Genomic DNA, 24,528 nt, shown 5'->3' on the forward strand with positions numbered 1-24,528 from the left:
AGTATGCACTTTCTGTACAGAGTTTTTACAGTCTCCCTGGGATTCTCCAGGTGCTCTAGATTCCATCCATGTTCCAAAGATGTACAGGTCTATGGGTTAATTGGCTTCTGTAAATTGTCCCTAGTGTGTGGGATAGAACGGGTGATCGCTGGTCAGTGCCAACATGGTGGGCCGAAGGGCCTGTTTCCAAAGGCCCTTTCAAACTAAATGCCAGACGTTCTGTGAGCAGACTGACCACTGAGCAATACCAATTACTGAAAAGATCACATGACATTTATTGAACAGAACAAATTATCAAGGACACGTCTAGTCAGATTGCCAGTGAACAGCTCTGCACTCAATAAATCTATCCTCATTTCAAACAAACCTTTGTGTAGGAAGGAACTGCAGACGCTGGTCTAAACTGAAGATAGACACAAAATGCTGGAGTAACTCAGCAGGACTGGCAGCAGCCCTGGAGAGAAGGAATGGGTGGCATTTTGTGTCGAGCCCCTTCTTCAAACGAACCTTTGATGTGCTAATGAATTATGTGTTTTCAAAATGTGACACACCCTGCTGACATTGCCAGCATTCATGAATATTAACAGGGTGCCAATACAAAGATAGATAAAAAAAATAAGGCTGTTAAATGTCATTGTTGTCTAAACAAATATGCAAAGAGATGCAATACAATTATTTCAGTCCATCATTCATCCCATTCCCTATTGTCCCATTCTTCTTGTACTTTCAGTGTAGCCTTCAGTTGCAAATTTCTTTTTTTTTTAAACCCAAATTCCCTTGATTGCCTGCAAGAGTGTGGAAGAGAGTAGTGAGTGTGCAATTACTCACAGACCTCTGAAACCACTACCACCAAGGAGAACAAGAATAGCAGGCGCATGGAAACATCTGTAGACCCCCCCCCCCCTCCCCTCCTCATGCACACGCTTTTCCTGACTTTGAAGTATTATTGTGCCTTCATGTTCCAAATCCTGGAATTTCCTCTCCAACACCATAAGTGTTCCATGGAAGGAGAATTGCCGCAGTTTAAGATGGGGGTGAGCTTCTATCTCAATAGCAATTTGGGATGGACTAATTAGCATCACGCAAAGCTTGAAAATTAAACAAAAGCTGTCTTAGAGCATCAAACAGCAAATGCAGGGATGATGCTTCATCTAGTGCTGGTGTCTAGATTCACAGCTGTTAACCAAGGACTGAGAATAATAAATGTCTTCACTCAGTGGTGGTGCATCTTTGGAATTCGAGTCAGAGGTGGGAGGGGGGTCAATACTATCCTTCGTAGTGCGACACTGGAGGTAATACTAATAGTTTTATTATTCTGTAGTATTGGGCGAGTTGGTAGCTTAGAGAGATTACCAATGATATTATCCACAAGCATGATTAGTATCTAGGCAATATGTAACATCTAATTATGCTCCATATAATTAGATATTACATAAATCAGCTTAAGAATTCTATTCACAAACATTGAACTTGATCTATGGGCAATTACTTTACATTTCATTTCTCTACATTTGTCAGAAACAGGGTATTCTTGTTCCCTCACATTTACATGCATTTGCAGCACATTCTACCTATAGTTCACAAGTTCACTAGTTATAGGAGTAAAATTAGGCCATTCGGCCTATTGAGTCCACTCCGCCATTCAATCTTGGCTGATCTCTGCCTCCTAATCCCATTTTCCTGCCTTGACACACTTTCTAATCAGGAACTTGTCCATCTCTGCCTTAAAAATATCCACCGACTTGGCCTCCACAACTCTCTGTGACAATGAGTTCCACAGATTAACTATCCTAAAGCAGTTCCTCCTCACCTCTTTTCTAAAAGAGCGCCCTTTAATTCTGACGCTATCACCTCTGGTCCTAGACTCTCCCACCAGTGGAAAAATCCTCTCCACATCCACTCTGTCTATGCCTATCACTATTCTGTGAGTTTCATTGAGGTCCCCCCTCAACCTTCTAAACTCCAGCGAGTACAGGCCCAGTGCTGTCAAACGCTCATCATATGCTAACCCACTCATTCCTGGAATCATTCTTGTAAACCTCCTCTGGATCCTCGATAGAGCCAGCACATTATAGATCTGCTCTACCTATATGTTCACCAATACTAACACACATATGTTACACACCACTCGGATCTATATTCCAGTCTGGGTTTTACCATATAGTCACCATTTAATACTAACGTTTCCAGACACCAGCTGTCAGTCGAGATGCTAACCTGTGCTGCCTCCCAGTACGGATTGGGTGCTGCCTGTCTTCAGAGCACCAGTGAAGGTGACAACAAACCCGTGGCATATGTCCCTCGTACGATGTCTGAGACTGAGCAACGCCCTCACCCTGTCCCTGCCCTACCATGGCAACAGACATTTTTGAATGGCATGGTAAACAATACCTGGTTCAGGCAGTGACTAGTGCAGGGTTTTTGAGCGGTGGGGGAGCTGCGAGACGGCTGCCCTGCCAGCAGCGTGTTAGTCAATTCTACTTTTTTGTTTTCTTTAGTATGTCCAAATGTTTGTTTTAATGTCCCTCGGTGTGTCTTGTATGGAGGGCGGTGAGGGGGGGGAACCGCTTTTGGTCGCCTCCTCCACGGAGATGCGACTTTTTCCATGTCGCCTCCCTCGCGGCCTAATACCAAGGATTGGTGCAGCCTTTCCTGGAGATGGGTCCGGAGCTTCAGCAACAGGCGCAGTGTGAACTTTACATCGCGGAGAGGGCAAGCCCTCGCCGGGGGTCACCAGAAGGGAGTGCCCCGATCGCTGGCAGCCTGAAGCCGCGGTCTGCGGAGATTCCAGCTGGTGCGGCGTACGGAGCCTGGGAACCCTTGTTGGGGACCCCTCGAGGAGAAGAGCTCCAACTGCCGCCCTGCCGCCTACAACAGCTTGTACAACGGCCTACAACCGGTCCGCGGTGCTTCCAGCCGCGAGCGCGGCGGGTACTTACCATCCGGAGCGGGATCCCTTGCCGGGAATCCCTGGCGGAGAGCTCCGACCCTCGGCCTGCGGCCTACGTCATCTTCAAGCCGCAGTCTCCGGAAGGGAAGCACCGATTCGGGACTTATCTTGCCTGTACATCAGGCCGCCCACGGCGGCGACTGCGGAGCTTTATGGTCCCGACCAAGTGGAAAAATGGAGGAGGACTGACTGAACTTTGTGCCTTCCACCATAATGATGAATACTGTGGTGGATGTTTTGTGTTAAAAATGTTTATTGTGTATTGTGTGTTCTTTTTTATTGTACCGCTGCTGGCGAGTTCATTTCATTGTACTTCATTGTGTATGTGATGAATAAATCTGACTATTGACTATTGATAGTGGGATGCTGCAAGGCTCGGTGCTGGGACCGCAGCTATTTACAATATACATCAATGAATTAGATGAAGGGATTCAAAGTAACATTAGCTAATTTGCAGATGACAAAAAGCCGGGTGGCAGTGTGAACTGTGAGGAGGATGTTATGAGAATGCAGGGTGACTTGGACAGGTTAGGTGAGTGGGCAGATGCATAGCAGATGCAGTTTAATGTGGATAAATGTGAGGTCCACTTTGGTATAAAAAACAGGAAATCAGATTATTATCTAAATGGTGTCAAGTTGGGAAAAGGGGAAGTACAACGGGATCTGGGGGTCCTTGTTCATCAGTGAAAGTAACCATGCAGGTACGGCAGGCAGTGAAGAAAGCAAATGGCATGTTGGCCTTTATAACACGAGGAGTTGAGTAGAGGAGCAAAGAGGTCCTTCTACAGTTGTATAGGGCCCTAGTGTGACCACACCTGGAGTATTGTGTGCAGTTTTGGTCCCACATTCTTGCTATTGATAGGTGCAGCATAGGTTTACAAGGTTAGTTCCCGGGATGGCATGATTTTCATATGCTGGGAGAATGGAGCGGCTGGGCTTGTATACTCTGGAGTTTAGAATGATGAGAGGGGAACTTAATGAAACATAAGATTATTAAGGGTTTGGACACGCTAGAGGCAGGGAACATGTTCCCGATGTTGGGGGAGTCCAGAACCAGGGACCACAGTTTAAGAATAAGGAGTAAGCCATTTAGAACGGAGACGAGGAAACACTTTTTCTCACAGAGAGTGGTGAGTCTGTGGAATTCTCTGCCTCAGAAGGCGGTGGAGGCCGGTTCTCTGGATACTTTCAAGAGAGAGCTAGATGAGGCTCTTAAAGTTAGCGGAGTCAGGGGATATGGGGAGAAGGCAGGAAAGGGGTACTGATTGTGGATGATCAGCCATGATTACATTAAATTACGGTGCTGGCTCGAAGGGCCGAATGGCCTACTCCTGTACCTATTGTCTATTGTCTTGTACTCGGGCTGGTTTGAGATCGATCTGCTTCCCAGCCCCACTTCAACAGTGGTGGTTCAAAAACTAGCGCAACACTTTTCAATTCACGGGGCGCCCGTGAAACTCCTGTCTGACAACGGAAGCCAGTTCACCAGCCAATGCTTCAAGAATTTCGCCCAACGATGGGACTTTCGTCACATTACCAGCAGTCCCGAATTCACTCAATCGAATGGGCTGGCCGAGCGGGCAGTCTGGACTGCCAGACAGGTGATAGAAAGATTACATCTAGCAAAATCCGATTTTTACGTGGACTTGCACAACTTGAGAAACATTGCCCGCGACCCAGTGCTCGGGTCTCCTGCCCAACGCCTCATGTCAAGGTAGACCCGTACCACGCTGCCCGTACCCAAGCAACTACTTCAGCCACAGGTTCTCAAGCCATCGGTAAATCAAGCACAACTTCGGCATAAGCGCGAGATCCAGAAACACTCGTACAATAGAACAAGCAGACCACTCTGAGTCGTATTTCTAAAGTCCAATACTTTCTACTTAATGTTGTACAAGGAAAGCAGACTACAATGCACAATTTAAAAATATTTTTTCATTTTTCTAGACCATATACATAATTTTCTCAGATTATGTAATAAAATAGATTCAATATGCACACGTCAATGTGCTGCATATTTGGATAATGTACAATTGAGGCAGAAATACCAAACCTATGGTGACAAAATGAGGAACATGAAGCAAGGCAATTCAGACCTACCTGCATTTTCTTAAGATTAGGAAAATCTCCTGGAGAGATCTGATGTTCTCGCTCAATCCGGGCGTAAACATCTCCAAGGCCATTAATCAGTTCTTTCTTCTTGTTATCTTTACCAAATACCGCTGGCATCTCTTTCCGTAATGCACTAATAATGTAGGCATGAACCTGAAGAGGAAAAACACAACACTTTGTTTACACAAGAGCCTAACATTTATGGAATAACTGGCAGATAGCATGTTCAAACATTGTAGGTGCAGCATTAGATTAACACATTGCACCATCAAATATAACAAGAGTCAGATGCAATTCCAACTTCTATCCTTTATCTCCTTATCTCGCTTTCTCTTTTAAGTCTCTAATCTTTGTCCAAACATCTGCCAATCATTAATCTACCTATTAGTCTGAAGAAGTCTCGAACCAAAACATCAGCCATTCATTCTCTCCAGAGATGTTGCCTGTCCCACTGTTACTCCAGCATTTTGTCTACCTATTACTTGCCAGGCTTTGTCCTGCCCCCACCTCATCCAGCTTTATCTCCCCCCCCCCACACCACTACCACTACCACAATCAGTCAGAGGGTCCCGATCCAAAACATCACCTATCCACATTCTCCAGAGATGTTGCCTGACCCACTGAGTTACTCCAGAATGTGTCTTTTTTTGTAAACCAGCATTTTCAGTTCCTAGTACCTGTACCTTCATTATTTATTTGTTGCTATTCTGTAAATCATAACGACATTTGCCAGAAAGTTGTAAAAGCCTCATCCATCATATAATGGATCCAACAATCCCCTTCCATGCTGGCTTAGAGAAAATTACAAAATCTTCCAAAAGGTATAACATTTACTTCTATCCCTTTGAAGTGAAAAGACAGGCCATTATTCACCATGAGCATGGATGATAAACAAAATTTCAGCTGGACTTTCACTTTAGAAATGAACAATACAAGTAAAGCTTCAGAACCCTATTCACAAATATGGAACAACTTCCATTGGCAATTGACTAATATAACCACCGAAGGAGGAGGTTGCAGAAGAGCCTTTGCCTGGACCTTCACGGGTACTGACCTCTCCACCATCTAAGGGATCTTCAGGACACTACCTCAAAAAGCCAGCCAACATGAAAGAGCCACACCACCCGGGTCACGCTCTCATCTTGCTAATTTCATGAAGGTGGTACCGGAGCTCTAAAAGCAGATCTTCAAGTTCAAGTACAGCTTCTTCACAGCAACCTTGAACACTGCAGAACACTAGCCATTGCCTCAACAACTATGTGTATGAAGGAACTGCAGACAGACACAACATGCTGGAGTAACTCAGCGGGTGAGGCAGCATCTCAGGAGAGAAGAAATGGGTGACGTTTCGGGTCGAGGCCCTTCTTCAGACTGATGTCAGGGGAGGGGGCGGAACAAAGATAGAATGTAGGCGGAGACAGTAAGACTAGTGGGAGAGCTGGGTAAGGGAAGGGAATGGAGGGAGAAAGCAAGGGCTATCTGAAACTAGAGCAGTCAATGTTCATACCGCTGGGGTGCAAACTATCCAAGCGAAATATGAGGTGCTGTTCCTCCAATTTGCGCTGGGCCTCACTCTGACAATGGAGGAGGCCCAGGACAGAAAGGTCAGATCGGGAATGGGAGGGGGAGTTGAAATGCTGAGCCACCAGGAGATCAGATAGATTAAGATGGACTGAGCAGTGGTGTTCAGTGAAACAATCGCCAAGCCTGCGCTTGGTCTCGCCGATGTAGAGAAGTTGAATAGCCTACACTTGGTCTAGGAAATGCAGATGCTGGTTTAAACCAAAGATAAACACATTGCTTTGCTTCTATCTTTGCTTCAACAACTATGATCTACTATGGTTGCACTGCAGACTATTCTATTTTGCAGTTATGACCTTGCTGTGAACAGCGTTCCCACAGAGCTGAAGATGCCTGCAGCAGCCAGCAAATCTATATTGCTGGTCTTCCAAAAGCGAATTCTTATGTACGGGCTGTATACAAATCGAGCACTCATAATCTGGGGAGGAACCGTATTGGCATGGACACTGTGCAGTTATGAAGAAATAAGACAGAAGAGAAAGATTTTAAACAGAGCACATAACTGAAAGCAGTCAAATCGCAAGCTTTTATTATTCAAAATGCAAGCTTTTTATGAAAGTAAATCACTAAGTCCTCCAATCCGACATGGAAACTTCCAGTTCTCTAGTCAGAAAGCACCACTTGCAGAATCCAAACAAACCAAGTATCTTGGCATCAAATTGCAGAATGATCTGCGTTGGAATTGTCAGACTCATCATGCAACGGTGAAAGCAACAGGTGTCCTAAACTTTCTGAGGCACAACTTTCATCATTGTTCAACTTCTGTCAAGGAGAAGCTATACTTCACCCTCGTTAGACCTCATTTGGACTACGCAGTTGCAGCATGGGACCCATACACAAATACAAACCCAAACCAATTAGGAGCAGACGAGGGCATTTGATCCAATTTGTGATCCCAGCTACAAAGACAGATGTAAACAGCAATTCGTTCTTCCCCCGCACAATTAAAGCATGGAATAATCTCCACCCAACTATAGTTACCCAACCAGATGCAACTAAATTTAAAGTAGCTCTTTCTTCCCAATAACCCTTTCTGGCTTAAGCCCTCCCTTCACCACCTCCAGTTTAAATTCCTTTTGGAATATTTTGGAGGACCAAGAAACCAAGAACCAAGAATAATTCATTCCACATTAGATAACAAAAATGTCTGCACAATTTTAAATTCACCAGTAAATAACATTATCCTTGACATTACCAGTAAGGTAAAGAAAAATGTATGCTGCTTTCTGTGGCCTTACAGCTCCAAAACAAAAAGTATTGGATTGTAGAGTGAACAATGTTCATATTACAAATCACCCATTGCAAGAGCTGAACGGTTCAAAATATGATTACCAATAATTCCCTTACTGCAATTAGTAAATATAAATTCCAACTCTCTGTACATTTGGACTGTTGCAGGAAATCATTAAACCCCCAAAATAAACTGCACCTGATGAAACATTTGTGATCGACTATATCCAGGGCTAGAGATGACTGTGCAGGAAGGAACTGCAGATGCTGACTTAAACCGAAGATATGCACAAAACGCTGGAGTGGCTCAGCGGGACAGGCAGCAACTCTGGAGAAAAGGAATGGGTGACGTTTCGGGTCGAGATCCTTCTTCAGACCTGGCGATTTAGAGATGTCTAGAGAATAATAATTCAATTAGAAGGCCAGCTGCATTTATGCAAGGCTGTCCAAGAACAACAGGCTGATCGCAGATGCCTGTATTTTATTACAAAACCCCTGGCATGGAGTTTCACAATAAAGCCATAAACTTTAAGCTAACAGCGATTGGATCGCAACACAAAGAGCTGGAGGAACCCATAGATTCAGCCAGCATCTCTGGAGGATGTTGATAGGTAACGATTCAGGTTGGGACCCTTCTTCAGACTCTGACTCAAGTCTGAAGAAGGGTCCTAACCCGAAATGTCACCTGCCCACAACCTAGAGATGCTGCCTAACTTGCTGAGTTACTCCAGTACTGCATTCCACACAAGATTCCAGCATCTGTAGCCCCATCGGTCTGCAATGATCTTTGGATGGTGCGCATTTGGAAATCTGACATTTGTTCATTAAAAAATGTTCGTCAGCATTTGATTTTATTGCTTAAAAAACAATTGAATCATGCAGTTTTAGGTGTTTAACCCTCATTTTCCACATGTCCAAAACAAATCTTCTAAAGCTGAAAAGCATAAGAATCCTCTCCTTAATTTTGATCGTGTCTATCTTGTATATTGGTGCTTTAACACCCCCACATTAAGGCAGATTAAGGCACATGTTATCAAGGGAGGCATGTTAGATTAGATTCAAAATTGGCTATGGCATTGAAGACAAGATAGAGGAGGGATGTTATTTTGATTGGAAGTCTACAGCCAGTGGTGTTCTGCAGGGAATCAGAGCTGACCCTCCTGTTGAAATAATCTGGACAAAAGTGCAGGTGGGCTGATTAGCAAGTTTGCATCTGACCCAAACAATTCCCGAGTTGTGGCTAGCGAGGAAGATTGTCAAAGTTGGAAATTTAGGCAGAGAAATGGCAGATGGATTTAATCTGGATAAGTGTGAGATATTTCTCTCTGGGAGCTTGGATGTCAAGGAAAGTATACAGTAAATGACAGAAGCCTTAGAAACATTGATGTACAGAGGGATTTTGTTGTGCACAGCTCCCTGTAAGAGGAAAGAGGTAGCACATTGACGCAGTGGTAGATCTGCTGCCTCACAGCGCCAGAGACCCGCGTTCAATCCTGACTACGGGTGCTGTCTGTACAGTGTTTGCACATTCTCCCCGTGTCTGCGTGGATTTTCTCTGGATGCTCTGGTTTCCTCTCACACTACAAAGATGCTCAGATTTGTAGGTTAATTGCCGTTGGTATAATTGTAAATTGTCCCTAGTGTGTAGGATAGTGCTAGTGTATGGGGTGATCGTTGGTTGGCGCAGACACGGTGGGCCAAAGGGCCTGTTTCTGCACTACATCTCTAAAATCTAAAGTAAAATCTGTGGATAGGATTGTAAAGGCGTCTACGCTGTATAGTCAGGGCAGCAAGTATAAAACTTAGGAAGTCGTGTTACAGTTGTATATATTTTAAAAAACTGGTTAGGCTACATTTGGAGAATTGCATGCAGTGTGGTCACATTGCAGGAAGGATGTAGAGAGATACTTGAGAGGGTGCAGAAGAGGTTCACTGGAATGTTTAGGAAGGAACAGCAGATGCTGGTTTAAACCAAAGATAGACACAAAAAGCTGGAGTAACTCAGCAGGACAGGCAGCAACTCTGGAGAGAAGGAATGGGTGACGTTTCAGGTCAAGACCCCTGAAGTACCCTCTACATTAGCTACAAGAGGTTGGACAAACTTGGATTGTTTTTGCCTTGGAGGAAGAGGGGTGACCTGATAGAGTTATCGCTTGCCTGGGATCGACGCTCCAACCGTGGCCTGCGGATTTCAACATCGAGGAGCTCGCAGTCTCGGGTAGAGACTGATGTCGAGAAGCTCCAAGCCGCAGGAGGTTCGACCAGCCCTGACTCGGGAGTCTGTTCGCCCGGCGCGGGGTAGCTCAGATCCCCCCGATGCGGGTGCTTGATCGCCCCGATGCGGAGAGCTGGATCGCCGGTTACGGGAGCCAAGATCGCCCCGACAACGGAAGGTTCGAGTGCCCCGACCGTAGAACAAAGAAGTGAAGAAGATTGAACTTTTTTTTTGCCTTCCATCACAGTGAGGAATGTGGGGGAGTCACTGTAGTGGATGTTCATGTTAAAAAATTATTTGGGTGTCTTGTTCTTTATTGATATGACTGTATGAGTCTGAATTTCACTGTATCTTAATTGGTACATGTGACAATAAACACAAAGATAGGGTAGACAGACAGAACCTTTTTCCCCATGTTGGAAATATGAAATACTGGAGGAGGACATAGCTTGAAAGTGACAAGAGGAAAGTTGAAGGAGATTTTTCTTCTTTCAACACAAAGTGGTCAGTGCCTGGAACGCACTATCAGGGGACCTGGTGACGGCATATATGATAGCAAAGTCCAATAAGCATTCAGACATACACACGAACAGACATGGGATTGATGGATATAGAGCACATGAAGGCAGATTGGATTAGTTTAAAATGGCATCATGGTAACACAGACATTGTGGGCTGAAGGGCCTGATCTATGCATCACCTCAAGCCTGCTCTGCTACGAGTAAGATCATGGCTGGTTGTATGTGATGTCGGCTCAATTGTGCAGCCCGCTTCTCAATCTCCAAGATGAAAAATCGGTGCTGGCTTTGATTATATTTGCAGCTCCCTGGGTAGAGAATTCCAATGATTCACAAAGGTTACAAGGTTAGAAAAATTCATTTGTCTTTAGACTCGGGCAATTGAAAATAATCAAGTTGGAAGAGAAATGCTTAACCCTCAGCACAAATGGAATTTGAAGTGATTGCAGGATAGAGACAAGTACACATTGGCAAAATAACTTTTGACCCAGTGCCAGGAAGAACATATTCACAGTGTCAATGACACCAGGAAGAAACTATTAGATAAATCACTGAAAGCAAACAGACTAATATTTCAAAGAAAACAATAGTAGGCCATTCTTCCTTGTGCTTTCTCTGCCATTCAACATTACCATGGATCTATCTCAACACCATTTTCCCTGCTCCACCTTGAAGTCCTTAATTTCCGGTAATGTGCAAAAGATTCATCTCAGTTTTGAATGCAATAACCATATAACAATTACAGCACGGAAACAGGCCATCTCGGCCCTACAAGTCCGTGCCGAACAATTATTTTCCCTTAGTCCCACCTGCCTGCACTCATACCATAACCCTCCATTCCCTTCTCATCCATATGCCTATCCAATTTATTTTTAAATGATACCAACGAACCTGCCTCCACCACTTCCACTGGAAGCTCATTCCACACCGCTACCACTCTCCGAGTAAAGAAGTTCCCAATCATGTTACCCCTAAACTTCTGTCCCTTAATTCTGAAGTCATGTCCTCTTGTTTGAATCTTCCCTATTCTCAAAGGGAAAAGCTTGTCCACATCAACTCTGTCTATCCCTCTCATCATTTTAAAGACCTCTATCGTCCCCCCTTAACCTTCTGCGCTCCAGAGAATAAAGACCTAACTTATTCAACCTTTCTCTGTAACTTAGTTGTTGAAACCCAGGCAACATTCTACTAAATCTCTTCTGTACTCTCTCTATTTTGTTGACATCCTTCCTATAATTGGGCAACCAAAATTGTACACCATACTCCAGATTTGGTCTCACCAATGCCTTGTACAATTTTAACATTACATCCCAGCTTCTATACTCAATGCTCTGATTTATAAAGGTTAACATACCAAAAGCTTTCTTTACCACCCTATCTATATGAGATTCCACCTTCAAGGAACTATGCATGGTTATTCCCAGATCCCTCTGTTCAACTGCATTCTTCAATTCCCTACCATTTAGCATGTACGTCCTATTTTGATTTGTCCTGCCAAGGTGTAGCACCTCACATTTATGAGCATTAAACTCCATCTGCCATCTTTCAGCCCATTCTTCCAAATGGCCTAAATCACTCTGTAGACTTTGGAAATCCTCTTCATTATCCACAACACCCCCTATCTTGGTATAATCTGCATACTTACTAATCCAATTTACCACAACTTCATCCAGATCATTGATGTACATGACAAACAACAAAGGACCCAACACAGATCCCTGAGGCACCCCACTAGTCGCCTGCCTCCAACCCAACAAACAGCCATCCACCATTACCCTCTGGCGTCTCCCATTCAGCCACTGTTGAATCCATCTTGCTACTCCTGCATTTATACCCAACAGTGGAACCTTCTTAACCAACCTTCCATGAGGAACCTTGTCAAAGGCCTTACTAAAGTCCATATAGACAACATCCACTGTTTTACCCTCGTCAATTTCCCTAGTAACCTCTTCAAAAAATTCAAGAAGATTAGTCAAACATGACCTTCCAGGCACAAATCCATGTTGACTGTTCCTAATCAGACCATGTTTATCCAGATGCTTATATATATTATCTCTAAGTATCTTTTCCATTAATTTGCCCACCACTGAAGTCAAACTAACAGGTCTATAATTGCTAGGTTTACTCTTAGAACCCTTTTTAAACAATGGAACAACATGCGCTGTACGCCAATCCTCGGGGACTATTCCCGTTTCTAATGACATTTGAAATATTTCTGTCATAGCCCCGGCTATTTCTACACTAACTTCCCTCAATGTCCTAGGGAATATCCTGTCAGGACCTGGAGACTTATCCACTTTTATATTTTTCAAAAGTGTCAGTACTTCTTTTACTTTGAAACTCATAGTATCCATAGCTACTCTACTAGTTTCCCTTACCTCACATAATTCAATATCCTTCTCCTTGGTGAATACCGAAGAAAATAAATCGTTTAATATCTCCCCCATCTCTTTTGGCTCTGCAGATAGCTGTCCACTCTGTCTCTCCAATGGACCAATTTTATCCCTCGTTATCCTTTTGCTATTAATATAGCTGTAGAAAGCCTTTGGATTTACTTTCACCTTACTTGCCAAAGCAACCTCATATCTTCTTTTAGCTTTTCTAATTTCTTTCTTAAGATTCTTTATACATTCCTTATACTCAAGCACCTCATTTACTTCATGCTGCCTATAATTATTGTAGATCTCCCTTTTGCTGCCTATAATTATTGTAGATCTCCCTCTTTTTCCGAACAAGATGTCCAATTATTGGAGATGTCCAATCATTGGAGACTCCAGAGCCCTCTGGAAAAGAGAATTCCAAAAAAGATGTGACAAGTGAAGAGATTACCAACTTCAGTCCTAAATGTCTACTCCAATTTCTGAAATAATGGTCATGATATCTGGACTCTTAACCAAAGGGAGACATCCTCCTGCATTTATTTCTAAACAATTTTTATGTATCTCAAAATGTCACCTTTATTTCTGCTAAACGTTGGAGAATAGATTCATTGTCTACTCAATATCTCTCCAAATTATGGTTCTGCTACCCAAGGAACCAGTTAGGTGAATCTTTGCCGTCTTCTTTATATGTACTTAAAGACAAAGGAACTATAATTGCAAACAATACTCAGGGTTGGTCTCACCTGGGACAAATTGAATTGCCATCAAATATTTTACCATTTTACCCATACATCAAAACAGGATAAAAATACAACTTAACACAGTTATTCAATTAAACATTGACTATTTCCTGATGTACTAGTGGCCAGAGGATCTGGGGTGATGGAGGAACTGAAGGAAATGCACATTAGGCAGGAAATGGTGTTGGGTAAACTGATGGGACTGAAGGCTGAATCCCTAGGGCCCGATGGTCTGCATCCCAGGGTACTTAAGGAAGTGGCTCTCGAAATCGTGGATGCATTGGTGATCATTTTCCAATGTTCTATATATTCAGGATCAGTTCCTGTGGATTGGAGGGTAGTTAATGTTATCCCACTTTTTAAGAAAGGTCGGAGAGGGAAAACAGGGAATTATAGACTAGTTAGCCTGACATCGGTGAGGGGGGGGGGAAGATGCTGCAGTCAATCAGAAAAGATGAAATAGCGGCACATTTGGATAGCAGTAACAGGATTGGTTCGAGTCAGCATGGATTTACGAAGGGGAAATCATGCTTGACTAATCTTTTGGAATTTTTTGAGGATGTAACTAGGAAAATAGACAAGGGAGAGCCAGTGGATGTAGTGTACCTGGACTTTCAGAAAGCATTCGATAAGGTCGCACATAAGAGAATAGTGGGCAAAATTAGGGCACATGGTATTGGGGGTAGAGTGCTGACATGGATAGAAAATTAGTTGGCAGACAGGAAACAAAGAGTATGGATTAACGGGTCCCTTTCAGAATAGCAGTCAGTGACTAGTGGGGTACCGCAAGGCTCGGTGCTGGGACCACAGCTATTTTCAATATATATTAATGATTTAGATGAATGGATTACAAGTAACATCAGCAAATTTGCAGATGAAACACAGCTGGGAAGCAGTGTGAACTGTGAGGAGGATGCTATGAGAATGCAGGGTGACTTGGACAGGTTGGGTGAGTGGGCAGATGCATGGCAGATGCAGTTTAATGTGGATAACTGTGAGGTTATCCACTTTGATAGCAAAAACAGGAAGGCAGATTATTATCTAAATGGTGTCAAGTTGGGAATAGGGGAAGTACAACGGGATCTGGGGGCCTTGTTCATCAGTCAATGAAAGTAAGCATGCAGGTACAGCAGGCAGTGAAGAAAGCGAATAGCATGTTGGCCTTCATAACTAGAGGAGTTGAGTATAGGAGCAAAGAGGTCCTTCTGCAGTTGTACAGGGCACTGGTGAGACCACACCTGGAGTATTGTGTGCAGTTTTGGACTCCAAATTTGAGGAAAGACAATCTTGCTATTGAGGGAGTGCAGCGTTGGTTCACAAGATTAATTCCCGAGATGGCGGGACTGTCAAATGCTGAGAGAATGGAGCGGCTGGGCTTTTACACACTGGAATTTAGAGGGGATCTTATTGAAACATATACGATTATTAAGGGTTTGGACATGCTAGAGGCAGGAAATGTTCCCGATGTTGGGGGAGTCCAGAACCAGGGGCCACACTTTAAGAATAAGGGGTAAGCCATTGAGAACGGAGGTGAGGAAACACTTTTTCACACAGAGAGTTGTGAGTCTGTGGAATTCTCTGCCTCAGAGGGCGGTGGAGGCCGGTTCTCTGGATACTTTCAAGAGAGAGTTAGATAGGGCTCTTAAATATAGCTGAGTCAGGAAGAAGGGGTAATGATTGTGGATGGTCAGCCATGATCACATTGAATGGCGGTGCTGGTTCGAAGGGCCTATTGTCTATTGTAACCGTCTGAACCATGTGCTTAGCCACTTTTCTGAAAACTGTAGCTTGTACTTTCATCTTAGCTTTCAAATGTAGTGTTGGTTGTCAGGGTGTTTGGAAGTTGTATTGAGATGAAGTGCTACACAGTACACATTCTGCTCTTTCCTTCTCTGGTGAAACTAACCAACAAAAATCTCCCACTGTCTGTGGAGTTACATCACAAGCTCAACCCTGCACATATGCAGGCTGCTGATGACCGTTTTTGCTTTCAACAATAAATCACGGCCAACAGATAGGCTGCTTTCTAATTGCTTTCTTCTTAAGAGATCATCCTAATTGGTGAAAAGGTCAATAAATGTTCACCTGACAGCTGCAGGCAACACTGCAAATAAAAGTTACTGGGGACTGACAAACATCATTGGAGTCTTTAAAGTAACAGAATAAATGTCATGATGGCCTAAATTTCATTATGTTCCACACCAATCCACAAGTTATTGTTTAATTAACATAATTTACATGGAATCAGTGAAGACAGTCTTTATACTGGTACAATCAACTCTGGCCAATGTAAAACAAATATGCAATTTGTTTTCCATTATTTTCTTCATAATGGGCCTATTGAAAGCAAATTCAGCATTTAGATCTACTACCCGCACCAGAACAATATTTCATTTAGATTCTCTCATCTAGTTAAATGCCAGCTCAGAGCAAACTCATTCGTCGGCTTATTTCCTATAACCCTTTACCTCCCAAAGTCCACCTACTCCATCTCATTCTCCTCCATGAGAGAAAACTTAGAATGGCTTATTAGTCCACACACTAGAAAGCCTTTGTGCTGTGAGAGCACCCAAGAGGCACCCACACAGTCCCAGGGAATAAATACACACAAGCAACAAATGGCACAGTCGCGCAGCTGTAGAGTTGGTGCCTTACAGTGCCAGAGACCCAGGTTTGATCCTGACTACAGATGCTGTCTGTGTGGAGTTTGCACGTTCTTCCTGTGGGTTTTCTCCAGGTGCTTCAATTTCCTTCGACATTCTAAAGATGTGCAGATCTGTAGGTTAATTGGCTTTTGTAAATTGTCCCTAGTGTGTAGAATTGAACTAGTGTACGAGTGATCGCTGGTCGACAGGTGGGCTGATGGGCCCCATTTCATGCTGTATATCTAGACTAAAGACAAGGATTGAACAGCTTGCTGGAGAAAAAACAGCAGAGCTAACGACTGTGTCACTGTACCATCTAATATAACTTTGTTTAAATTAGGTAAAGATTTGCAGCATTAGCTTTGCTACCATTTAAACTTAAAGAATGAAGAACAATTTGAAAGCTATAATGATTATTTCCAAGTAAACAGGAAATTACATTCAAGTACTGGAAACATTCAATTTACATGCAATAATTCAAAAATCAGAAAATCATGACTTCACAAGTTGGGAAATTGTGTTTTGAAGCCAATTCTTTTTCAAAAAGCATCTTGGATCAAACATGACAGATATCCTGTACTATTTTCGTTTGCAAGTTTTGACCTTGAAAAATTCAGCAAATTGACTATTATTGAATAAATTAATCCTGGCTGCGCTATTTGGAACACGCTGAAGAGGTTACTGTAAGTAATAGTCTATGGCAGTTGAAGGTTACTGTATTGTAAATTAGTTGATATTAGTTAAGACAGTGAAGGACAATCTATTTCAATATTTCACAGGCTAAGGAATTTATTCTTGATAACCAAGATTCTGAATACACTGTTTGGGATGTCTCCAGAATCAAATATCCTATTAAGACAACAAATAGAACAAATATCAGATAAATGCCTACTTCCAGTATGTCCAACTCTCATGCAAAATGGTATTTTGTGGACAAAAAAAAAAACAGGTGAAAGGAGATATTTAAAGGTTAACAGAGTGAGTTCTAGGTTACAAACAATGGAAAATATGGAGTTGTTTGTTTTTGAAGGAAGAGCAAATACAGTAATTAAATGGAGAAACACTGCAGATTGCTGGAGCACAAAAATAATTAGGGTTTAAGAAGGAACTGCAGAAGCTGGAAAATCGAAAGTAGACAAAAATGCTGAAGAAACTCAGCGGGTAAGGCAGCATCTATGGAGCGAAGGAAATAGGCGACGTTTCGGGTAATTAAGGTTATTGTCCCATAAAGTTAAACAAGCGACCATCAGAGTTTCTAAGAATGAGGTGCAATCACATTGAGGCATACTAAATTTGTTCGAGTGCTGGAGTAAATGCTGAAATGTTCCATCCTATGCAAACTGATGCATCTCCTCTGCACCTCTCCAATGCAATTAAGTCCTTCCTATGTTCATTTTGAAAGGAGAGATGAAATGGTCAGAAGTCATCGCCCATAATCAGCACTGCCAACATAGGCAAGAGACATGGAGTCCTCTGAAGGATATTTAGTGAGTTGCATAGAAAGTTCAATAGCAGGAGCCAAGGTTCTAATCTGAGCATTACTTCCTGTGCCATAAAATAGCCAGCATAGAAATAGATGAGCAAGGGGTTAAAGAGAGGAATGCAGGAGGGAAAGGTTTAGATTTTTGGATCAAAGGAATTTCTTCTGGTACTTTGTTGGGGGGGGGGGGGGGGGGGGGGGGGATTGGATAGGCAAAATGGCACATTGACTGACAAGGCAGCAGATTGAGATACTGACTCAATGTAGGGAAGGCTATGTAGACAGATCCCCAAAAGGTGCTAAGGCAATAGAGTTGTAGTAGTGAGACAAAAAAACCCTGCAGATGCTGGTTTACACAAAAAGACAGTGCTGAAGTAACTCAATGTCAGGCGGCATCTCTGGGGAACATGATTAGGTAACATTTTGTGTCAGGACCCTTCTTCAGACTTGTATTAGCAGTGGTGGTGATTCTAACTTTTATTATAACATTGACTGGGATCGCATGAGTGCAAGGAGCTTTGGTGGGGAGAAATTGTAAGCTACATTCAAGGGTTTTCAGAAGAATGAAGAGTCCTACTGAACACTTCATCTTAGAGAATGAGGACAGACAGGATTGAAGTGTCTGTGTCCACAGAGATTGGTGAATGTTTGGAATGAGCTGCCAGAAGAGCTAGTGGAGACAGGTCCAATTACAATGGTTAAAATGTGTTTGTACAGGTACAGAGAGAGTTTGATAGAGCTCTTAGGTCTAACAGAATCAAGGGATATGGGGAGAAAGCAGGAACAGGGTACTGATTTTGGATGATCAGCCATGATCATATTGAATGGCTCGAAGGGCTACTCCTACACCTATTTTCTACGTTTCTACTTGGATAGGAAAAGTGTAGGGGATATAATAATAATAATAATATTAATAAATTTTATTTGCGGGCGCCTTTCAAAGTCACAAGGACACCTTACAGAAATTAACAAGAGAGAAAAAACATATAGTCGGAGTAAAATAAATAATAAGGACATCACCAATATGGGCCTTAGGCAGGAAAATTGGATTTGTGTGGATAGGCACTAGGTCGGCATGAAAGCTGCATACGAGAAGCCATTCACGAGTAATAACAGCAGGTAAGAACATCCCTGCAATTGTATTCTATGCCTCGGCTAATGATGCCTAGCATGCTGTGTGTCTTCCTCACCACCATATTTACATGTATTGCCATCTTTAGCAATCTTTGTACTTGTTCACCAAGCTCCCCCAATACTTCCTACTGCCCTATCATTTACGGTTTTACTTCCTACCAGCCTTTCTAAAAGACATTGCGTCGCACTTTTTGGGATTAAATTCCAAGTGAAATGACTCCATCCAATATTACTCTCTTGACCAAATTTAGAACTTGATACTTAAATATCACAAGAGAGCCGATAGACCAAGGAATACGTATGGGTCTACGGAAGGAATATCATCCGCAGAATAGCAAGCTACTTATTTAAGCTATGATTCTGTACTTCATACCTAATTTGAGGAAGGACATCCTTGTGTTTGAGGCAGTGCAGCGTAGGTTCACGAGATTGATCCCTGGGATGGCGGGACTGTCATATGAGGAAAGATGAAAAAGACTAGGCTTGTATTCATTGGAGATTAGAAGAATGAGGGGTTATAGAAACATATAAAATTATAAAAGGACTGGACAAGCTAGATGCAGGAAAAATGTTCCCAATGTTGGGCGAGTCCAGAACCAGGGGCCACAGTCTTAGAATAAAGGGGAAGCCATTTAAGACTGAGGTGAGAAAAAACTTTTTCACCCAGACATTTGTGAATTTGTGGAATTCCCTGCCACAGGGGGCAGTGGAGGCCAAGTCACTGGATGGATTTAAGAGAGAGTTAGATATAGCTCTAGGGGCTGGTGGAATCAAGGGATATGGGGAGAAGGCAGGCACGGGTTATTGATTGGGGACGATCAGCCATGATCACAATGAATGGCGGTGCTGGCTCGAAGGGCCGAATGGCATCCTCCTGCACCTATCTTCTACGTTTCTATACCCGTGGCTTGCAAATTTCTTCCCAAAATTCCAACAACCATTCTCCTACATAAACCCCTAACCACCTGATAATGACAATAAAAACATTTCCAATTTCTCATCTTCAGAATGCCCCCCATCCAATGGAAAATATTTATTGGAGCCATCTGATAATCCTTTTGTGAGGAGGCTCATAATTTTGGAAATTATTTTTAATACTTACTAATGAATTACATTATACACTACCTTAAATTAATGGTCTGCCATCCCACAGTTAGTGGAGCCACTGCCTCACAACGCCAGAGACTCTGGCTCGGTATAAACCTCAGGTACTGTGAGCGGAGTGTCCACATTCTCCCTGTGACCGCATGGGTTTCCTCCCATATTCCAAAGACGTGCAAGTTTGTAGATTAATTGACCTCTAAATTGCCCCTAATGTGTAGGGAAAGTGGCATAACAGAACTAGCGTGAACTGATGATCAATGGTTGGTGTGGACTCGGTGGGCCAAAGGGCTGTATTTACACTGTATCTCTAAATTAAATATGTATTCATTCTAGAAATGGGAATTAAAAAATTAGTCCCAATGTCTTTAGTTACATATTATACGGGCAGATTTGCTGAATAAATGACATGATGTGTTCACAGTATGCACACACTGAACTGTATTAGGTGGAACAGAAATACTTGGAGAATATCAACAGGGTGGGATTTCAAACTTTAATTAAAATTTGTTTCTTTGCGATTATATTCAAACAATGAAGTGTGCTATGTCAAAGCTCCAGAAACAATGATGTAACTGGAAACTAGAGTTACTATTCACTTGATGCCCTTGGGGACAATTCTAAAACTCGCACAGCAGGAAATCTGCCCTTGAGATTGGAAAGTGATTATATCCCGATCAAAATTATACAAATACTTTCAAATATTGTTCACTTTGAAACACTGCAAAGTAGAATTACCTGCTGTTTGATGCACTATGTCCACTCTGTATCTGTCAATTTAAGACTAAGATATATATATTTTTTTAATTCAAATATAAACTATTAGCATTAGAATTTTAAAATATGTGTAGCAAAAAGTGTAGCACACAAAGTGCTGGAGTAACTCAGCAGGACTGGCATCATCTCTGGAGAGAAGGAGACTTCTGAAGAAGGGTCTCGACCCAAAACATCACCCATTTCTTCTCTCCAGAGATGTTGCTTGTCCTACTGAGTTACTCCAGCATTTTGTGTCTATCTTGGATTTAAACCAGCATCTGCAGTTCTTTCCTACACATAAAGTGTAGCACAAATGTCCTGACATTCTACCATGCACTGAACTGGTGGAACATTGATCTTCTACCATCTCTTGCCTTTGCCGAAAATAATTCTGTAGAGGAGAACTTCCTAGACATTGGGCGGGAGGGGGCAGAGACACTAAAAGTGGCTAAATGTTTAAGAGGGAACTGCAGATGCTGGAAAATCTTTTTTGTGTACCACTAAAAGTGGCTGTCGGGGCAGGTTCTATCATTGGCAGTGAAGCAAGGTCAGTAATATTGGAACGTTAAAGTCAACATCTGCAGAGAGAGATGGTACTCTAGATTCTGGCAGAAGCCCAGGTAAAATCAAAAGCTCTAATCCTATCAGTTAAAATCTGTAGTATTGTCAAGAACACCTAACCAATGGTAAAATCTTGAGCAAGTGATGCCAGATGAAGATTGCACCGTTTACCATCACTGTGCATTCTCGGTGATCTTTGTAAATCAATGAAGAAGGCGCACTAATGGACCATGAACAATCTTAGCCCGTCAAGCCCGAAAGCTTAGTACTTTTGTTCTATACTTGCTTCAGTACTGCTCTCCTGCTATGTCATATCAACCATTCAGATGAGACATCAATAAGCTCCAAAGATAGGCAAAATGCTGGTGTAATTTAGCATGTTCACAAGTTATAGTAAAATGAGGCAATTCAGCCCATCGAGTCTACTCTGCCATTCAATCATGACCGATCTCTGCCTCCTAATCCCATTTTCCTGCCTTCTCCCCATGACCCTTGACACCGTTGTAATCTAGAATTTATCTATCTCTGCCTGTAAAATATCCACTGACGGCCTCTACAACCCTCTGTAGCAATGAGTTCCACTGATTAACTACCCTCTGACTAAAGAAGTTCCTCCTCCTCCTTTCTTAAAGAGTGCCCTTTAATTCTGAGGCTACGACCTCTGGTTTCCACCAGTGGAAACATCCTTTCCACATCCACTCTATCTGTGCCTTTCATTATTCTGTAAGTTTCAATGAGACCCCCCCCTCAACCTTCTAACCTCCAGCAAGTAGAGGCCCAGTGCTGTCAAACGCTCATCATATGCTAACCCACTTATTCCATGTCAGGCAGCATCTCTGGAGAAAAGGGATTGGTGATGTTTCAGGTCAAGATCCTTCTTCAGACCCATTGTAGAAGGGAGTATGGGGGAGAGATGGGTAATGCCCCTAGCCAACAAGACAGCTGATCAGCGAACCTCCTTGCCCGAGGTAAGCGGCCTTGATTTCTCCTGTTTTCTTTTCTTCGCTTCCTGTTCATTTTCCCCAACTCGGTATGGTTAAAACATACAAAATGATAATTGAGCAGCACTTTGTGTTCTCTTTTGTAAATCAATATCTGCAGTTCCTTGTTTCTACAACACAATGGCACAGTTGGTAGAGTTACTACCTCAACGTCAGAGAGTTGGGTTTGATCCCAACCTTGGGTGCTGTTTTTGTGTGGAGTTTGCACACTCTCCATGAGACCATGTCAGTTTACTCTGGTGTTCTGGTTTCCTCTAGCATCCTAATTAAATGCGAGTTTGTAGGTTACTTGGCCTCCAAATCGTCCTGGTGTATAGGGATAGATTCAGAACATGGAATAACAGAACTAATATGAACAGATGATCAATGGATTGAGTCCACACTGCCCAAAGAATCCGTTTCCATGCTGTATCTATTAACTAACTTAAATATAATTCAACTTAAGTGTATTATGAAAGCACTAGTGACAAACTATGATGTGTCAAAATGTTGGGATTTGTAAGTTCATAAGTAATATGAGCAGAATTAGGACCTTCGGTCCATCAAGTCTACTCCGCCATTCAATCAGCTCTCCCCCTCAACCCCATTCTCCTGTCTTGTCCCCATAACCCCTGACACCCGTACTAATCAATTCTTGAATGTAGGCAAAGAGGGAAATTATGGATTGGCTTCGGATTACTACCAACATTTTTTCATGATTGTATACACATCTACAAACCTTTGCAAGTCGGGCTCTCTTGATTAGGTCGTTGAGTTTTCGTAAAGCGGCATTTCGGGGGAGGCTCTGGATGTCTTTAAATAAATCTTGTTCTTCTGCCTCAAAGAGTTTGCGATTGTCTGGAATCAAAAGAGGGTGAGACCAGAACGAGCCGATGTACACTCGAATCACTTCAGGTGTATTGACAATTTTCCCCAGAGACCACATGAGAGCACCATAAACACGCATGAGTTGCTGGGTCTCAATTTGATCCGCCTTGTTCAACACCACACGTATCTTGTCCTCGTGGTTCTTCAGTGCTTTGATGACGTCAGAAAATTCATCAGAAATATCCAGCTTATGAGCGTCAAACAGCAGGATGATACGGTCAACTCGTTCTGCAAACCATTCTAGTACTGCAGCAAAATCATAACCTGGGAGAGATAATAAACAAATTGCAGTTTAAAAATGCAAACATTTTACAATTATCCTACCGTTACGGCACAGATGATATACAGAGTCAATACTAGCTCGAAATATAGCAATTTGTCCATTCCCCCCCATAGCCCTGAAAATCACACTCACATTTATGTCCGTTTCCCTCTGGATGGTACAAATCAAACCAGTTTCCATCACATTTGCAGACAGCGGAGACTGTTCATAGAGTCAAGAGTGTAGAGCACAGAATCAGGTCCTTTGGCCCAACTCGTTCATGCTGGCCATAATGCCCCATCCAAGCTGGTCCCATTTGCTCACATTTAGTCCATATTCCTCCAAATCTTTCCTACTCAGTTCAGACCTGTAATTTACTGCCCACTAAAGTGTACCTCCCCGTGCCCCCTCCCTCTAAAATCACCATCAGAATCCTTTTGTTACAAATTTCTAAATCTTTGCTTTGAAAGACCAAGCAAGCAATTGGATTTTCTTATGGCCTCATGTTACATTAAAGTAACAAATTTTGGAGCGAAAGGAAGCTTTAGAACTTTAAACCATATCAGAAAAATATGGAAACAGTGAATAAGTTTAGTGCAGAACTATACAAGCTTCGAAGCTAAACTGTCACACCACGCGTGCAGGTTTGGACAAGTCACATCTATCCACTCAGCAGGCTCAGGAGTCAGAGATCTCCTATTTATTTAAACTAATTTTGATAAATATATGGGAATCTGAAAATTATTAACCGTTCTGTTTTTACTGCCGATTGTGAATGAATAACTTCTTATCTTGATCTTCACTGATCCTCTCATTATATTAACTGAGGTGGCACTCAGGGTTGAACAATGGTATTCTATATGATTTCCATTACAGAACATTTTCCTGCAGCTCAAATCTGCAGGAAAACAATGACGATTGCATGAAAACAAATGCAATATGTTAGTTTTACTTTAAGAATTAAAATTTGCGTATTCTGCTGTTTGTTACAAGT

At 42.6% G+C, this 24,528-nt stretch overlaps 1 protein-coding gene across 1 annotated transcript in view; it reads right to left on the bottom strand.

Moving 5' to 3' along the window:
* The window catches only part of LOC116973016 (EH domain-containing protein 3), a 75,455-nt gene that overhangs the window by 5,144 nt on the left and 45,783 nt on the right, over positions 1-24,528 (bottom strand). Inside the window, exons 4-5 of the mRNA XM_033020652.1 lie at positions 23,124-23,536; positions 5,051-5,215 (exon numbers count right to left, since the gene is read on the bottom strand). Coding sequence (XP_032876543.1) covers positions 5,051-5,215; positions 23,124-23,536 — 578 coding nt within the window. The remainder of the gene's footprint in view (positions 1-5,050; positions 5,216-23,123; positions 23,537-24,528) is intronic.

Source organism: Amblyraja radiata, chromosome 5 (genome assembly GCF_010909765.2).
Source record: "Amblyraja radiata isolate CabotCenter1 chromosome 5, sAmbRad1.1.pri, whole genome shotgun sequence".
Taxonomy (NCBI): Eukaryota; Metazoa; Chordata; class Chondrichthyes; order Rajiformes; family Rajidae; genus Amblyraja; species Amblyraja radiata.